This window comes from Rana temporaria, chromosome 6 (genome assembly GCF_905171775.1).
Source record: "Rana temporaria chromosome 6, aRanTem1.1, whole genome shotgun sequence".
NCBI classification, from domain to species: Eukaryota; Metazoa; Chordata; class Amphibia; order Anura; family Ranidae; genus Rana; species Rana temporaria.
The window spans coordinates 219,525,758-219,543,693 of NC_053494.1; the positions used below are offsets into that span (position 1 = coordinate 219,525,758).

General features: G+C 47.2%; 1 protein-coding gene across 1 annotated transcript in view; it reads left to right on the top strand.

Moving 5' to 3' along the window:
- Positions 1-17,049, top strand: part of LOC120944272 (solute carrier family 15 member 2-like) — a 56,853-nt gene extending 39,804 nt beyond the window's left edge. The window contains exons 16-22 of the mRNA XM_040358285.1: positions 1,494-1,646; positions 4,843-4,889; positions 5,043-5,150; positions 9,928-10,021; positions 11,454-11,606; positions 11,856-11,960; positions 15,957-17,049. Coding sequence (XP_040214219.1) covers positions 1,494-1,646; positions 4,843-4,889; positions 5,043-5,150; positions 9,928-10,021; positions 11,454-11,606; positions 11,856-11,960; positions 15,957-16,160 — 864 coding nt within the window. The 3' untranslated portion in view covers positions 16,161-17,049. The remainder of the gene's footprint in view (positions 1-1,493; positions 1,647-4,842; positions 4,890-5,042; positions 5,151-9,927; positions 10,022-11,453; positions 11,607-11,855; positions 11,961-15,956) is intronic.
- The last annotated feature ends 887 nt before the right edge of the window (positions 17,050-17,936 follow it).

Genomic DNA, 17,936 nt, shown 5'->3' on the forward strand with positions numbered 1-17,936 from the left:
GTGAGAATAAAGGGGAACTCCAGATTATATATTTATTTCCATTCTGGGTGTTGGAGTGGAGGGTTTGCACCTCTGTATGGGGTTTGATTGTCTTCTCTGCCTTCCAGTCACAGTGACCTCCCCCCCAGACATGTGTACTGCCCAAAAAATTTGTTCATTTTCGTTTTATTCGTTTTTTAGCTTTTTCCGGGAATTCTGAAAATTCGGAATTCAGAAATTCTGAAATTTCTGAAATTCTGAAATTTCTGAAATTCTGAAATTCTAAAAATTCGGAATTTGGAAATTTTAAGATTCGTAAATTCGTAAATTTGAAAATTTGGAATTCGGAGATTCGTAAATCCAAAAACAAATTGAATTCTGAATTGTCGAATTTCCGATTTTCGAATTCCGAATGTACGAATATCCGATTTTTGAACATTCGAATTTCCGAATTTAGAAATTTTCGAATTTAGAAGATTTTTGAGTTTCCGAAATCACAAATTTTCACATTTCCGAATTTAGAAATTTCATAATTTCGGAAATTCGAAAATTTCAGGATTAACAAATTTGTCAAAATGTCTTAAAAAACAAATTCGGAACTAAACAAATTGCACATGTCTAACCCCCCCCCCCCCTCATTACAGCACTTTGGCTATATAAATGTATCAAAATAACACTGGGCTAGATTCACGTAGCTGCGCCCCTCCTTATGGCGGCACAGCGTATCGTATTTACGCTACGCCGCCGCAACTTACAGGAGCAAGTGCAGTATTCACAAAGCACTTGCTCCGTAAGTTGTGGCGGCGTAGCGTAAATGGGGCCGGCGTAAGCCCGTGGAATTCAAATGTGGAAGGGGGGCGTATTTTATGTAAATGTTTGATGATCTGACGTGATTGACGTTTTTTACGGACGACGCATGCGCCGTCCGTGTACATATCCCAGTGTGCATTGCTTCCAAGTACGGCGTAACGTCCTATTGGTTTCGACGTGAACGTAAATTACGTCCAGCCCTATTCGCGAACGACTTACGCGAACGACGTAAATAATTCAAATTTCGAAGCGGGAACGACATCCATACTTAACATTGGCTGCGCCTCCTAATAGCAGGAGCAGCCTTACGCCGAAAAAGCCTTAACGCAAACGACGTAAAAAACGAACGCCGGGCGCACGGACGTTTGTGAATCGACGTATCTAGGAAATTAGCATATTCTACGCCGACAACAACGGAAGCGCCCCTAGCGGCCAAAGTGATATTGCACACAATTCTACGCCGCCGCAATCAAGTTACGTCGGTGGAGGAAGCCTATTTTTTCAGCGTAACTGCCTTTGTGAATCGGCGTAACGAAACGCCGACGCAGATTTGAAATTACGGCGGCGTATCTGGAGATACGCCGCCGTAACAGTTACCTGAATCTACCCCACTGTTTGTGGGAGAAAAGGGGCAATTAAAGTGTAAGCTCCTCTGGTGCAGAAACAGTCAGACTTTGTGATATCTGTGTGTTTTATTTCTGCAGGATCCCAATTACATGAAGGTTCATTTCATTGGCTCTGCGAAGGTGACTGTGGAAATTCCCGGAGCGAACATTTCCTGCACAGAGGACATTCATGAGGAAGCCACCTACTCCTTATTGGTGGATACAGTGAATGGAAGTCTGTATTGTAGAACGGTAAGTTGGATAGAATAATTTGACAAGTGATAGATACATGGGTGGTCTGGGAGGGGGAGGGGAGGATACATTTCATTTGTGAGACATATATATATTTTTATATATATATATATATATATATATATATATTTATATATACACATACATAGACATTACATTACCAAAAGTATTGGGACGCCGGCCTTTACACTAGGGTTGTCCAGATACCGATACCAGTATCGGTATCGGGACCGATACCGAGTATTTGCGCTAGTACTCGTACTCGCGCAAATACTCCCGATACCAAAATAGAATACTTTTTTTGTGACATCGAACACAAATTGGATGGCACCATTGGATGGCACTGATAGGTGGCACTGGCATTGATTGAATGGCACTCATAAATGGATGGCACTGATAGGTGGCACTGGCATTGATTGGGTGGCACTGATGAGATGCACTAATAAGCTGCCTCCCTGCACTGATGCACTAATGGGCACTGATCTGCACTGATAGGTGGCACTGGCTAGCTGCACTTTTGGGCACTGGCACCGATGAGCTGCACTGACAGTGATCACTCCTTCAATGATATGTAGTTTTCCAGTACCGTATGCTAAAAAACAGCCCCACACCATGATGTACCAGTTCTTCATAATTCTAAAGAAAATATCTTTGGTCTGTATTGTGGTTTGAAAACGGTCACATGACATTAAAAAAAAGTATCGGTATTCGGTATCGGCGACTACTTGAAAAAAAGTATCGGTACTTGTACTCGGTCCTAAAAAAGTGGTATCGGGACAACCCTACTTTACCCACACATGAACTTCAATGGCATCCCAGTCTTAGTCCGTAGGGTTCAATATTGAGTTGGCCCCGCCCTTTGCAGCTATAACAACTTCAACTCTTCTGGGAAGGCTGTCCACAAGGTTTAGGAGGGTGTCTATGGGAATGTTTGACCATTCTTCCAGAAGAACTGGAACTTTCTGGTGCTGTGGAGAGCCTTAGTTAGTGATGTACACCGCCGAAGATACCAGCTAACTAAGGCTCTCCACAGCACCAGTAACACCTTCCTCCGCTCGCGGAACATCGGAACATCCGCAGCACACACAGGAATGGCCAGGAAGAAATGCACCCTACCAAGCTCCCTCCCTCACTTCTTTCCTCCTATAGAGTGCCGCCGCCGACTACTCATTCAGCGCACCTCGAGCGCACACACCAACTGACACTCCTCCAGGGCCCCGGCTAGTTGTCCAGCTCTGATGGGGAGCTATTTGTCCAGCTCTGATGGGGCCCCCGGTGAACGTGGGGCCCCCGGAGTGTGCCCAGGGGTGCCCGCTCAGTAAGACGGCCCTGTCCCATAGGGGTTCTATCAGGTTAAGGTCAGGATTCTGTGCAGGCCAAGTCACGTTCCTCCACCCCAAACTAGACATGTTTGGTTTGTTTTGTTCTGAATTAATATTCAGACGGATTTTTCGTTATTCGGAGATTCGGATATATCCGAATACCTGTATTACAATATAAACAAATTTTACCAAACACTCCGAATAATGTAATAATGTAACGAAATTCGTCCAAATTTCAGAAATTCGGACTGAAATTCGAATCGAATTTTACATTGAACTCCGGTTGAATTCTCACTGCATATATTGCTGAAATCAAAGACTGTGTGTGATATTTTATTACCATTTCGAAATAATGCTGTTTTTTTTTTTGTTAAGCCAAAGAGTGATTGTAATCATTTGAAGATTGCAACGAGAACAATATAGCATTTTCGTTTCGACCGATTCGAAAATGTATATTTAAATATTTGATCGTTTTGAATTGGGAAAAAAAATCAATAAATTCGAAAAGAAAATTCGAAAATTCCCAATATGAATTCCGAATCAACAGAATTTTACTAAATAAAATAAATAATAAATATAAAATATATAAATATAAATAAATAATAAATATTTTTCTGTTAAAAAAATATATAAATAAAGTGAATAAATAAATATAAATATATAAATTTAAAAAAATATATATATATAAATATAAAATATAAACAAATATAAATAAATATATAAATAAATAAATAACAAAATAACTAGATTAACCAATAAAAGAATGAAATGAATAATAAATATAAATATATAAATACATTGAATAAATAAATAAATATAAATATATAAATAATAATAATAAAAAACTATATATATATATATATATATATATATATATATATATATATATATATATATATATATATATATATATATATATATATAATATAAATAAATATAAAATATAAATAAATAACAAAATAACTAGATTAACGAATCAAAATGAAGCAAAATTTATTTTTTCGTCATGCACATGTCTACCCCAAACTCGCTCCTCCACGTCTTTATGGACCTTGCTTTGTGCACTGGTTCCCAGTCATGTTGGAACAGGAAGGGGCCGTCCCCCAAACTCCTCCCACAAAGTTGGGAGCATGAAATTGTCCAAAATGTTATGGTATGCTGACGCCTTAAGAGTTCCCTTCACTGGAACTAAGAGGCCAACCCAACCCCTGAAAAACAACCCCACACCATAATCCCCCCTCCCCCAAATGATTTGGACCAGCGCTAAAAGCAAGGCCCATAAAGACATGGATGAGCGAGTTTGGTGTGGAGGAACTTGACTGGCCTGTACAGAGTCCTGACCTCAACCCCATAGAACACCTTTGGGATGAATTAGAGCGGAGACTGTGAGCCAGGCCTTCTCATCCAACATCAGTGCCTGACCTCACAAACGGTCTTCTGGAAGAATGGTCAAACATTCCCATAGACACACTCCTAAACCTTGTGGACGGCCTTCCCAGAAGAGTTGAAGCTGTTATAGCTGCAAAGGGCGGAGCCAACTCAATATTGAATCCTACGGACTAAGACTGGGAGGATATTAATGTTCATGTGGGTGGAAAGGCAGGCGTCCCAATACTTTTGGTAATATAGGGTGTGTGTATATACTGTGTGTGTGTGTGTATATATATATATTATTATTATTATTATTATTATTTTGCCCATAATTACCTTATTTAAATCCTTTAGCATTGACTAACCAATACAATGCTGGTCCCTTTGGATAATATCGATCACATTATAGAGCTGTTTAGTGCCACACAATCCACATCTGTGATATATTTTAGTATTGAACAGTTACATTGTAACATTTACAGATTTTTTTTCTTCTCCTGTAGATAGAAGATTCCAATAGAAAACCAGCCAATGGATTATCAGGGGTCAGGTACGTCTTTTGTGTCTATTGTGTGATTATGTTGTAGATGACAGAAATCTTTCTCGCGCACACGATCGGATTTTCTACGTGCTGTGTGGATTGTTTTTTTTTATAAATGCGCCTCTTTTGGTTCATTCATTTCTGATTTTCTGTTTCTTGCAGATTTATTAATTTGCTCCCAGAAACCGTCTATGATATCAAGATCGGCGATACAACGATCAACAGTGCCAGCCCCAACGTATCGCAATATTTCACCCAGAAAAGAGCATTGTGAGTGGATTCATGACTACTAGAGAGATAGATAGATAGATAGATAGATAGATAGATAGATAGATAGATAGATACATATAGATAGATAGATAGATACATACATATAGATAGATAGATAGATAGATAGATAGATAGATAGATAGATAGATAGAGATAGATATATAGGCCCAGATTCTCAAACGAGTTACGCCAGCGTATCTCAAGATACGCCGTCGTAACTCTGAGTCCGGCCGGTCGTATCTATGCGCCTGATTCTTAGAATCAGTTACGCATAGATTTGTATTAGATCCGACCGGTGTAAGTCTCTTACGCCGTCGGATCTTAACTGCATATTTACGCTAGCCGCTAGGGGCGTGTACGCTGATTCACGTCTAGAAATATGTAAATCAGCTAGATACGCAAATTCAGGAACGTACGCCCGGCCGACGCAGTACAGATACGCCGTTTACGTTAGTTTTTTCCCGGCGTAAAGTTACCCCTGCTATATGAGGCGTATATGCGGCGTACCAATGTTAAGTATGGATGTCGTTCCCGCGTCGAATTTTGAATATTTTACGTCGTTTGCGTAAGTCGTCCGTGAATGGGGCTGGACGTAATTTACGTTCACGTCGAAACCAATACGTCCTTGAGGCGTACTTTGGAGCAATGCACACTGGGATATGTCCACCGACAGCGCATGCGCCGTTCGTAAAAAGCATCATTTACGTGGGGTCACATAACATTTACATAACACACGCCCACTTCTTCCACATTTGAATTAGGCGGGCTTACGCCGGCCTATTTACGATACGCCGCCGCAACTAACGGAGCAAGTGCTTTGAGAATACTGCACTTGCCCGTCTAAGTTGCGGAGGCGTAACGTAAATAGGATATGTTACGCCTGCGCAAGGATACGCCGCTGTATGTGAATCTGGGCCATAGATAGATATATAGCTATAGATAGATACATATAGATAGATAGATATAGATAGATAGAGATATAGATATATTTAGATACATATAGATAGATAGATAGATAGATAGATAGATAGATAGATAGATAGATAGATAGATAGATAGATAGATAGATAGATAGATAGATAGATAGATAGATACATATAGATAGATAGATAGATAGATAGATAGATAGATAGATAGATAGATAGATAGATAGATAGGTAAAAGGAAGGAAAAATTTGCGCTAGGTGAATCATAGGTGCCCCTGATGATGTCAGTTTATGATGAAACGGCCGTAGGGCGTCACGTTTTTTGCACTGCGCATGCGCGAAACGGCCACCCGTGTACTGACACGAACGGAGCTTCTTTTTTATACATTCTTGCAAGGAAATTGTCTGCAACTCTTTATAGAGAGTTTTGTAGCTGCTATTGCGCATTTTACAAGACATTTTTATAACGTCTGCACTACTGGAAGCCTTCTCTCTTTTTTCCTATACCATTTGGCTTCACTAAATGTTCAGAATCTGGATCGCCATTGCTTCTCTTGTGCTGGAACACCTGTCACTGGAACACCTGTCACTGGAACACCTGTCACTGGAACACCTGTCACTGGAACACCTGTCACTGGAACACCTGTCACTGGAACACCTGTCACTGGAGCACCTGTCACTGGAGCACCTGTCACTGGAGCACCTGTCACTGGAACACCTGTCACTGGAACACCTGTCACTGGAACACCTGTCACTGGAGCACCTGTCACTGGAACACCTGTCACTGGAACACCTGTCACTGGAACACCTGTCACTGGAGCACCTGTCACTGGAACACCTGTCACTGGAACACCTGTCACTGGAACACCTGTCACTGGAACACCTGTCACTGGAGCACCTGTCACTGGAACACCTGTCACTGGAACACCTGTCACTGGAACACCTGTCACTGGAGCACCTGAGTGATTGCACTGACCATCGCTACAGAGGGGATAGATAAAGGATCATTCCTGGAGGTCTCCACAGGACACCATTCACGATCAGTGGCGGCTGGTGCTCAAAATTTTTGGGGGGGCGCAAACAAACGAAAAAAACAAACAATTGCAGCCTCACTGTGCCCATCAAACGTAGCCACTGTGCCCATCAAAGGCAGCCACTGTGCCCATCAAAGGCAGCCACTGTGCACATCAAAGGCAACCACTGTGCCCATCAAATGCAGCCACTGTGCCATCAATTGTTGCCACTGTGCCATGCCATTAATTGTCGCCACTGTGCCATGCCATCAAATGCAGCCACTGTGCCATGCCATCAAATGCAGCCACTGTGCCATCATTTATCGCTACTGTGCCCATCAATTGTCGCCACTGTGCCATCAATTGTCACCACTGTGCCCAGCAATTGTCACCACTGTGCCCATCAATTGTCACCACTGTGCCATGCCATCAAACGCTGCCACTGTGCCATCAATTGTCGCCACTGTACCCATTGTCACCACTGTGCCATCAGTTGTCGCCACTGTGCCATCAATTTTCACCACTGTGCCATCATTTATCGCTACTGTGCCCATCAATTGTCGCCACTGTGCCATCAATTGTCACCACTGTGCCCATCAATTGTCACCACTGTGCCATGCCATCAAACGCTGCCACTGTGCCATCAATTGTCGCCACTGTACCCATTGTCACCACTGTGCCATCAGTTGTCACCACTGTGCCATCAATTTTCACCACTGTGCCATCAGTTGTCGCCACTGTGCCATCAATTGTCACCACTGTGCCATGCCATCAAACGCAGCCACTGTGCCATCAATTGTCACCACTGTGCCACCAATTGTCACCACTGTAGTCACCAATTGTCACCACTGTAGCCATCAATTGTCACCACTGTGCCCATCAATTGTCACCACTGTGCCATGCCATCAAACGCCGCCACTGTGCCATCAATTGTCGCCACTGTGCCCATTGTCACCACTGTGCCATCAGTTGTCGCCACTGTGCCCATCAATTGTCACCACTGTGCCATGCCATCAAACGCCGCCACTGTGCCATCAATTGTCGCCACTGTGCCCATTGTCACCACTGTGCCATCAGTTGTCACCACTGTGCCATCAGTTGTCGCCACTGTGCCATGCCATCAAACGCAGCCACTGTGCCATCAATTGTCGCCACTGTGCCATCAATTGTCATCACTGTACCCATCAATTGTCACCACTGTACCCATCAATTGTCACCACTGTGCCATGCCAAACGCAGCCACTGTGCCATCAAACGCAGCCACTGTGCCATGCCATCAAACGCAGCCACTGTGCCATCAATTGTCACCACTGTGCCCATCAATTGTCACCACTGTGCCCATCAATTGTCACCACTGTGCCCATCAAACGCTGCCACTGTGCCATCAATTGTCGCCACTGTACCCATTGTCACCACTGTGCCATCAGTTGTCGCCACTGTGCCATCAATTTTCACCACTGTGCCATCAGTTGTCGCCACTGTGCCATCAATTGTCATCACTGTGCCATCAAACGCAGCCACTGTGCCATCAATTGTCACCACTGTGCCACCAATTGTCACCACTGTAGTCACCAATTGTCACCACTGTAGCCATCAATTGTCACCACTGTGCCCATCAATTGTCACCACTGTGCCATGCCATCAAACGCCGCCACTGTGCCATCAATTGTCGCCATTGTGCCCATTGTCACCACTGTGCCATCAGTTGTCGCCACTGTGCCATGCCATCAAACGCAGCCACTGTGCCATCAATTGTCGCCACTGTGCCCATTGTCACCACTGTGCCATCAATTGTCATCACTGTACCCATCAATTGTCACCACTGTACCCATCAATTGTCACCACTGTGCCATGCCAAACGCAGCCACTGTGCCATCAATTGTCACCACTGTGCCCAGCAATTGTCACCACTATGCCATGTCATCAAACGCAGCCACTGTGCCATCAATCGTCGCCACTTTGCCCATCAATTGTCACCACTGTGCCCATCAATTGTCGCCACTGTGCCCATCAATTGTCGCCACTGTGCCCATCAATTGTCGCCACTGTGCCCTGTAAAATGCTGCCACTGTGCCCTGTAAAATGCCCCCCCCCGGCACTTACCTTTCCGGGGTCAGCCATCCTGCTTCTACCATCCCTCGATGTTTTCTCCCGCCCTTGATGGCGCTTCAGCCATTCAGGTTACCGGTAACCAGAACCGGTGAACCTGATTGGCTGAGACGCCTGTCAGTCTTATCCAAGGATTGCACCCCCCGTGCGGCCCTCAGGCTGTAATCGGAAAGCCTATCAGAGCCGCTGGCTCTGATAGGCACTTCCACAGCCAACCAGTTTTGCCGTTATTCAGATGGCCGGCGCTCGCCAGGGGGCTGGCCATCTGAATAGTCGGCGGCAGCGGCAATACATAGATTCATGCAATGCATGAATCTATGTATTGTATTCAGTGGCGGTGCGGGAGCCAGAGGAGGCGGCGCTCCGGCGCCCTCTATGGACGCACCGCCACTATTCACGATCATCTGTATCTCTGCAGAGCCTGTACTGACCCCCCTGAGAAGGGCGGTCACAGGCTAGCTGGTAAGCCTCCCCTTACATTCACTGGTGGTGAGTCTTCACATATTTTGGAGTAACACAGGATTACATCTTCCATAGGAACTTCATTCACCTTTATTGGGCACTATTTTTGTTATAATTATTTATTTTTGAATCATTTTGGCAACACGTGACTTCTTTTTTCAGCGCTACACATTTTTTATCCATAGATAGATATAGATAGATAGATAGATATTTAGATCTTTCCATTCCCTGTATACAATCTCTCATTATTGTTTATTCTCCCTCCAGTACCAAACTAACTGTGACTTACAAAGGAGATAAATACACGATCGACCTCGATCTCCTGGACTTTGGTGCCGCATACACAGCAGTCCTGAGGGAGGTCAGTAACATTTTGGCTTTCCAGAGAATTCTACAGCCCCGTTATTGCTTTACACCAAACCACCAAACATTGGTCGACACCTGACCATCACATGTTGTTGGACATCCCATTTCAAAACCATGACTGCCAATATGAAGTTGCCCCTCCCCCCATGGCCACTGTCTGATCTGGCTATAAGATCCTACACCCTTCTGGGAAGACTTTCCCCAACATTTTGGAGGGTGTCTGTGGGAACTTATGCTAGGGTGACCACGTGTCCCGGATTGAACCCCCGCCGCAACACACTACACAAGGCCGACTCGCAGGCGGCCTTTTATAGTGGGGGGGCGTGTACCAAACCCCCTGAGCCATAATTGGCCAAAGCCAATTATGGCTCTCCGTTTTTTTGGCGCGCTGTGATTGGCCAAGCACGCGGGTCATAGTGCATGCTTGGCCAATCATCAGCCAGCAATGAACTGCGATGCCGCAGTGAATTATGGTCCATGAGGCGAACGGCCCGTAACGTTCGCATTTCAACGAACGGGCGAACATACGATGTTCGAGTCGAGCATGGGTTCATCTCGAACACGAAGCTCATCCCTGTTGGAGACCACCGATTTAGACTGAGGTTCAAGATGCGGGACTGTCCCAGCAAGTTCGGGACAGTTGCCATCTATGGTCTATGGTCATCAGTTGCCATCTATGGTCTATGGTCATCTATGGTCTATGGCCATCTATGGTCTATGGTCATCTATGGTCTATGGTCATCTATGGTCTATAGCCATCTATGGTCTATGGCCATCTATGGTCTATGGTCATCTATGGTCTATGGCCATCTATGGTCTATGGCCATCTATGGTCTATGGTCATCTATGGTCATCTATGGTCTATGGTCATCTATGGTCTATGGCCATCTATGGTCTATGGCCATCTATGGTCTATGGCCATCTATGGTCTATGGCCATCTATGGTCTATGGCCATCTATGGTCTATGGTCATCTATGGTCTATGGTCATCTATGGTCTATGGTCATCTATGGTCTATGGTCATCTATGGTCTATGGTCATCTATGGTCTATGGCCATCTATGGTCTATGGTCATCTATGGTCTATGGCCATCTATGGTCATCTATGGTCTATGGTCATCTATGGTCTATGGCCATCTATGGTCTATGGTCCATGGTCATCTATGGTCTATGGTCATCTATGGTCTATGGTCTTAGGTCTATGGTCATCTATGGTCTATGGCCATCTATGGTCTATGGTCATCTATGGTCTATGGTCATCTATGGTCTATGGCCATCTATGGTCATCTATGGTCTATGGCCATCTATGGTCTATGGTCATCTATGGTCTATGGCCATCTATGGTCTTTATTTTTTCCCTTACAAATCAAATATTTAATGGCTCAGCTGCCGCCTGTTTCCGTCTCACATGTGAACTTTTCTAACCAGGTGGATGAAGCCAAGAAAGAAATAAAAGCCTACAAGGTGGAGGACATCGATGCAAACCGCGTGCACGTGGCGTGGCAGATCCCGCAATACGTCCTGCTGAGCGCCGGAGAGGTCATGTTCTCAGTCACCGGCTTGGACTTCTCCTACTCCCAGGTAATGACTGACAATAATAAGTCTCACCCTTCACCTTCCAGAAGGTGCACATTGGGGTAAAGGGGGGGACTCCACCCGGAAGTGATAATTCCATGTATGGTGGATGTTGAGGTGTCTCCTCCGTCTCGAAAGGACTACTTTGAACCAACTGAATGGAAAGGGGGTGGGACCAGGGACTGTCGAGCTGGGGAGGAAAGAACAAAAGGTGCTAAATGTTGACTCGTGACCGGTCCTCTTTGTGTCTCCCAGGCTCCAGCCAGTATGAAGTCCGTCCTCCAGGCCGGGTGGCTGCTCACTGTGGCTTTCGGCAACGTCATCGTGCTGATTGTGGCCCAAGCCGGATCCATGGAACAGGTAACGTGAACTCTCAACTTCTTTCCCTCACTCTCTTGTAGAGCAAAGCCCAAAGTAGAACCCTTATATTGGACATACTTCCAAGTGTCGGGACCGGGTACTCAAGTGCCCAGGGGGAAGATGCAAACCCCCCCCCCAAAAGAAAATCTAGCACTAACCTGCACACCCGCCCCCCCAGGCATAAATATCCCTTGTAAGCCACAATTTCCCCCAAACAGAATGGCAAAAAATCCCCCACCCTCCCTTCACAGTACATATCCTTCCCTGCTTCAATCCCCCCCTACCAGCACAGATCTTTGTACCTTCACCCCCCCATCCCAGCTCAATTCCCCTTCCCACAAATCACCCCTCCTTGCACAAATCCCCCTCATCTCCCCTCCTATCTCAAATCCTCTCCCCCCAATTCCCCCACCCCATCCCTTTCCCATCCACACAAATCTACCCCCCTACAACCCCCCCCCCAGAACAATCCCTCTCCCCTGACCCCTCTTCCAGCACAACCCCTCCCCCCCAAATCACCTACCTAGCATTAATCCTCTACCCCAAATTCCCCCACCCACACAAATCTACCCCCCTACAACCCCCCCTCCCAGAACACCAGAACAATCCCTCTCCCCTGACCCCTCTTCCAGCACAACCCCACCCCCCCAAATCACCTACCTAGCATTAATCCTCTGACCTAAATTCCCCCACCCCATCCTTCCCCCATCCACACAAATCTACCCCCCTACAACCCCCCCCTCCCAGAACAATCCCTCTCCCCTGACCCCTCTTCCAGCACAACCCCCCCCCCCCCCCCTCCCAGAACAATCCCTCTCCCCTGACCCCCTCTTCCAGCACAACCCCTCCCCCCCAAATCACCTACCTAGCATTAATCCTCTACCCCAAATTCCCCCACCCACACAAATCTACCCCCCTACAACCCCCCCTCCCAGAACAATCCCTCTCCCCTGACCCCTCTTCCAGCACAACCCCACCCCCCCCCCCAAATCACCTACCTAGCATTAATCCTCTGACCTAAATTCCCCCACCCCATCCTTCCCCCATCCACACAAATCTACCCCCCTACAACCCCCCCCTCCCAGAACAATCCCTCTCCCCTGACCCCTCTTCCAGCACAACCCCCCCCCCTCCCAGAACAATCCCTCTCCCCTGACCCCTCTTCCAGCACAACCCCCCCCCCCCCCCCCAAATCACCTACCTAGCATTAATACTTTCTCCTCTGTCCTTCCTCTCTTAGCACAAATCCACCATCCTTCCCCTTATTCCCCCCTCCTAGCACAAATCCCCTTCCAAATACAGCCTCCAAGCACAAATCCCCCCACCCTTTGATTTCCCCCAGCACAAATCCTATCCCCCAATCCCCTCCTCGGCACAACCCCCCCCCTCCACAACAAATCCTCCCCTTATTCCTCCCAGCACTAAATCCCCTTCCAAAACCAGCCTCAAAGCATATCCCCTCCCCAACACAAATCCCTCCCCCCAAATCACACCTCTAGCACTAACCCTCTCCCATCTGGAAATTCCCACTCCTATCACTAATCCTCTCCTCCAAGCATGAATTAACCCCCTCCCTCCCCATAGATTTCCTCTTTTTCCACCTTCAAATCCCCCTACCTAGCACAAATCACCCCCCCCCCCAGAATTTCCTCTTGTAGCACAAATCCCCCATCCTCCCCCTCATTCCACCCTCCTCGCACAAATCGCCCCAAATCACCTACCTAGCATTAAACCTTTCTCCCCTTCAAATCCCCCCACTTAGCACAAATCCTCTATCCTCTCCCTCTTTCCACCCTCCCAGCACACATTTCCCTTCTAACTCCACCCACCTAGCACAACCCCCCCCCCCAGCTCAAATCCTCTCCCTCAATACCCTCCCCAGTACAAGACCCTCTCCCCAAATCACACCTCTAGCACCAACCCTCTCCCCTCTGCAAATCCCCACTCCCAGCACTAATCCTCTCCCCTCTCTAAGCATAAATCCTCTCCCCCTCAAGATTTCCCCTCATAACACAAATTCCCCTTCAACCCCCTTAACCCCCTCTCCCAGCACCCCCTCCTACAAATCCACCCTCCTAGCACAAATCTCCCCCCTACGATTCCCCACCCCAGCAAAAATCTTCTTCCTCGCATTCCCTTCCCCCAGCACTAATCCTTTTTCACCTTCAAATCCCCCTACCTAGCACAAATCACCCCCCCCCCCAGAATTTCCTCTTGTAGCACAGATCCCCCCATCCTCCCCCTCATTCCACCCTCCTAGCACAAATCCCCCCCAAATCACCTACCTAGCATTAAACCTTTCTTCCCTTCAAATCCCCCTACCTAACACAAATCATCCCCCCCCCCAGAATTTCCTCTTGTAGCTCAAATCACCAATCCTCCCCCTCATTCCACCCTCCTAGCACAAATCCCCCCAAATCACCTACCTAGCATTAAACCTTTCTCCCCTTCAAATCCCCCCACCTAGTACAAATCCCCCCCCCCAAAAAAAAATTCCTGTCTTAGCACAAATCCCCTATCCTTCCCCACATTTCACCCTCCCAGCGCAAATCCCCCTTCCAAATCCACCCTCCTAGCACTAATCCTCTCCCCCCCAGTACAAATCCCCCTTCCTTTCCCTCAAACCCTTTTCCCAGCATGACCCCCTCCCTTAAATCCTTTCACTACGATTCCACCCTCCTAGCATAAATCCTCTCTCACTTCACCCCCCCATCCCTCCCAGCACAACCCCCCCCCCCCCCAAAAATTACCTCCTAGCACAAACCCCCCCCCCCCCCCCCCACACACAATTTTTTTTATACGTCCTAGCAAAACTCCCACCCCCCCCCCCCCCCCAGCACTAATCCCTCCCTCCAAATTCTACCTTGTAGCACTAATCCTCTCCTCTCTCCAAATCCCCCTTCTGGCGCAAATACTCCCATTCCCAGAGATTTTCCTCTCACTTCCTGTTTGTGTCTCTCGGATAAGAAGTGACGGGAAATCTCCCCACCAGGACAGAGAGCCAAAAATAAAGTGACTGCGGTTCTAACCCCTCCCTACCCCATCCATAACTGGAGAAAAAAATATATAGCTGGATTCAGGTAGGGGCGGCGTAGCGTATCGTATTTACGCTACGCCGCCGTAAGTCAGAGAGGCAAGTGCTGTATTCACAAAGCACTTGCCTCCTAAGTTACGGCGGCGTAGCGTAAATGGGGCCGGCGTAAGCGCGCCTAATTTAAATGAGGATGAGGGGGGCGTGTTTTATGTAAATGGGGCCGGCGTAAGCGCGCCTAATTCAAATGAGGATGAGGGGGGCGTGTTTTATGTAAATGGGGCCGGCGTAAGTGCGCCTAATTCAAATGAGGATGAGGGGGCGTGTTTTATGTAAATGATTGGTGACCCGACGTGATTGACGTTTTTTACGAAAGGTGCATGCGCCGTCCGTGGACATATACCAGTGTGCATTGCTCCAAAGTACGCCGCAAGGACGTCATTGGTTTCGACGTGAACGTAAATTACGTCCAGCCCCATTCACGGACGACTTACGCAAACTACTTAAAATTTTCAAATTTCGACGCGGGAACGACGCACATACTTAACATTGGCTACGCCACCTAGGGGGCAGCTTTATCTTTGCGCCGGCGTACCTCTTCCGGAAACGGCGTAATCTTTACTGCGACGGACGCACGTACGTTCGTGAATCGGCGTATCTAGTAATTTACGTATTCTACGCCGAACTCAACGGAAGCGCCACCTAGTGGCCAGCGGAAAAAATTGCACCCTAAGACACGACGGCGCAGGAGACTTACGCCGCTCGTATCTTAGCCTAATTTAAGCGTATCTGGTTTCCGGAATACGCTTAAATTTTACGCCGGCGTAGATTCAGAGTTACGACAGCGTATGTACTGATACGCCGGCGTAACCCGATCTGAATCCGGCTAATATTCTACGATATGTTCGTATTAAATTTGTATATATTTATATAAATCAGCTGACCATCCTTCTCTCGCCTCGCAGTGGGCAGAGTTTATCCTGTTTGGCGCCCTCCTGGTCGCCGTCGCCATCATCTTCTCCATCATGGGATACTTCTACGTTCCGGTGGACCCCGACGACCTGAAGGAGGGCGACAATAATGAAGACGACGATACCAAGAAGCCGACGCCCGTCTTCGATGACGAGACCGGAATAGACAACGTGGAGGAGAAGAAGACCAAGATCTAAAATGTTTCTATAAATCCGCAATTCTGCTCCTGAGCCTCTCTCCGGATTGGACGACTCCCGGCCCGCCGCGTATGTTTTCCTGGGTCATCACCATCCCTTCATCCCTCTTCACCAAGGACTTTATCTCCCCCCCCCCCCGATGGACACCGAGCCGTGTATGAGCCAAAGGAAGCTCTGTGTAAAATCAGCTTGCTTTTATTGTGATCCTCACAAGGGGGCGCTATATGGCCAGGGCAGCTGATGGGGGGGAAACGGGAACCCCTCCTATACCAGGCCCGGGCCTAACTGGGTCAGCAGGGGGGGTCCCAGGACTTGCAGGAGCTGTTGACTTCTCCCCACCTAAACTCCACTGTGTGCCCCTTGCCAGGCAGTGCCGGGGAAGATTGTGCCCTCCAGGCCGCCATCTTGCTTGATTTCAGCCGGAGCTGACCCCTGCACCACACTCTACATCACATACTCCCGACCCCTGCACCACACTATACATCACATACTCCCGACCCCTGCACCACACTATACATTACATACTCCCGACCCCTGCACCACACTATACATTACATACTCCCGACCCCTGCACCACACTCTACATCACATACTCCCGACCCCTGCACCACACTATACATCACATACTCCTGACCCCCGCACACTATACATCACATACTACTGACCCCCGCACACTATACATTACATACTCCCGACCCCTGCACCACACTCTACATCACATACTCCCGACCCCTGCACCACACTCTACATCACATACTCCCTACCCCTGCACCACACTCTACATCACATACTCCCGACCCCTGCACACTATACATCACATACTCCTGACCCCCGCACACTATACATCACATACTACTGACCCCTGCACACTATACGTTACATACTCCTGGGTGCTCTGTACATTACACACTTCTGACCCTTGTGCTCTGTACATTACATACTTGACCCCTGCACTCTGTGCGTTACATAATTTTAAGCCCTGCACTGTGTGCAATACACACGTCTGACACCTGCACTCTGTACATTACATTCCTTTACCCCCCGCACTGTGTGTATGACACACTTCTGACCCCTGTGCTCTGTACATTACATACTCCTGACCCCTGCACACTATACATTACATACTTTTGACCTCTGCACACTATACATTACATATTCGTGACCCTTGCACTCAGTACATAATATACTCTTGACCCCCCAGCACACTATACATTACACACTCCTGACCCCTGCGATCTGTACATTACATACTCCTGGCAGCTGCACTCATTACATAATATACTCTTGACCCCCAGCACACTATACATTACATACTCCTGACAGCTGCACTCAGTACATAATATTCTCTTGACCCCCTGCACACTATATATTACACACTCCTGACACCTGCACACTGTACATTACACACTCCTGAACCCTACGCTTTGTACATTACATACTCTTAACCCCTGCACACTATACATTACACACTCATGACCCCTGCATTCTGTAGATTACATACTTCTGACCCCTGCATTCTGTACATTACACACTCCTGACCCCTGCATTGTGTACATTACACACTCATGACCCCTGCATTCTGTACATTACACACTCCTGACACCTGCATTCTGTACATTACATACTTCTGACCCCTGCATTCTGTACATTACACACTCCTGACCCGGCATTCTGTACATTACATACTCCTGACCCGGCATTCTGTACATTACATACTTCTGACCCCTGCATTCTGTAAATTACACACTCCTGACCCAGCATTCTGTACATTACACA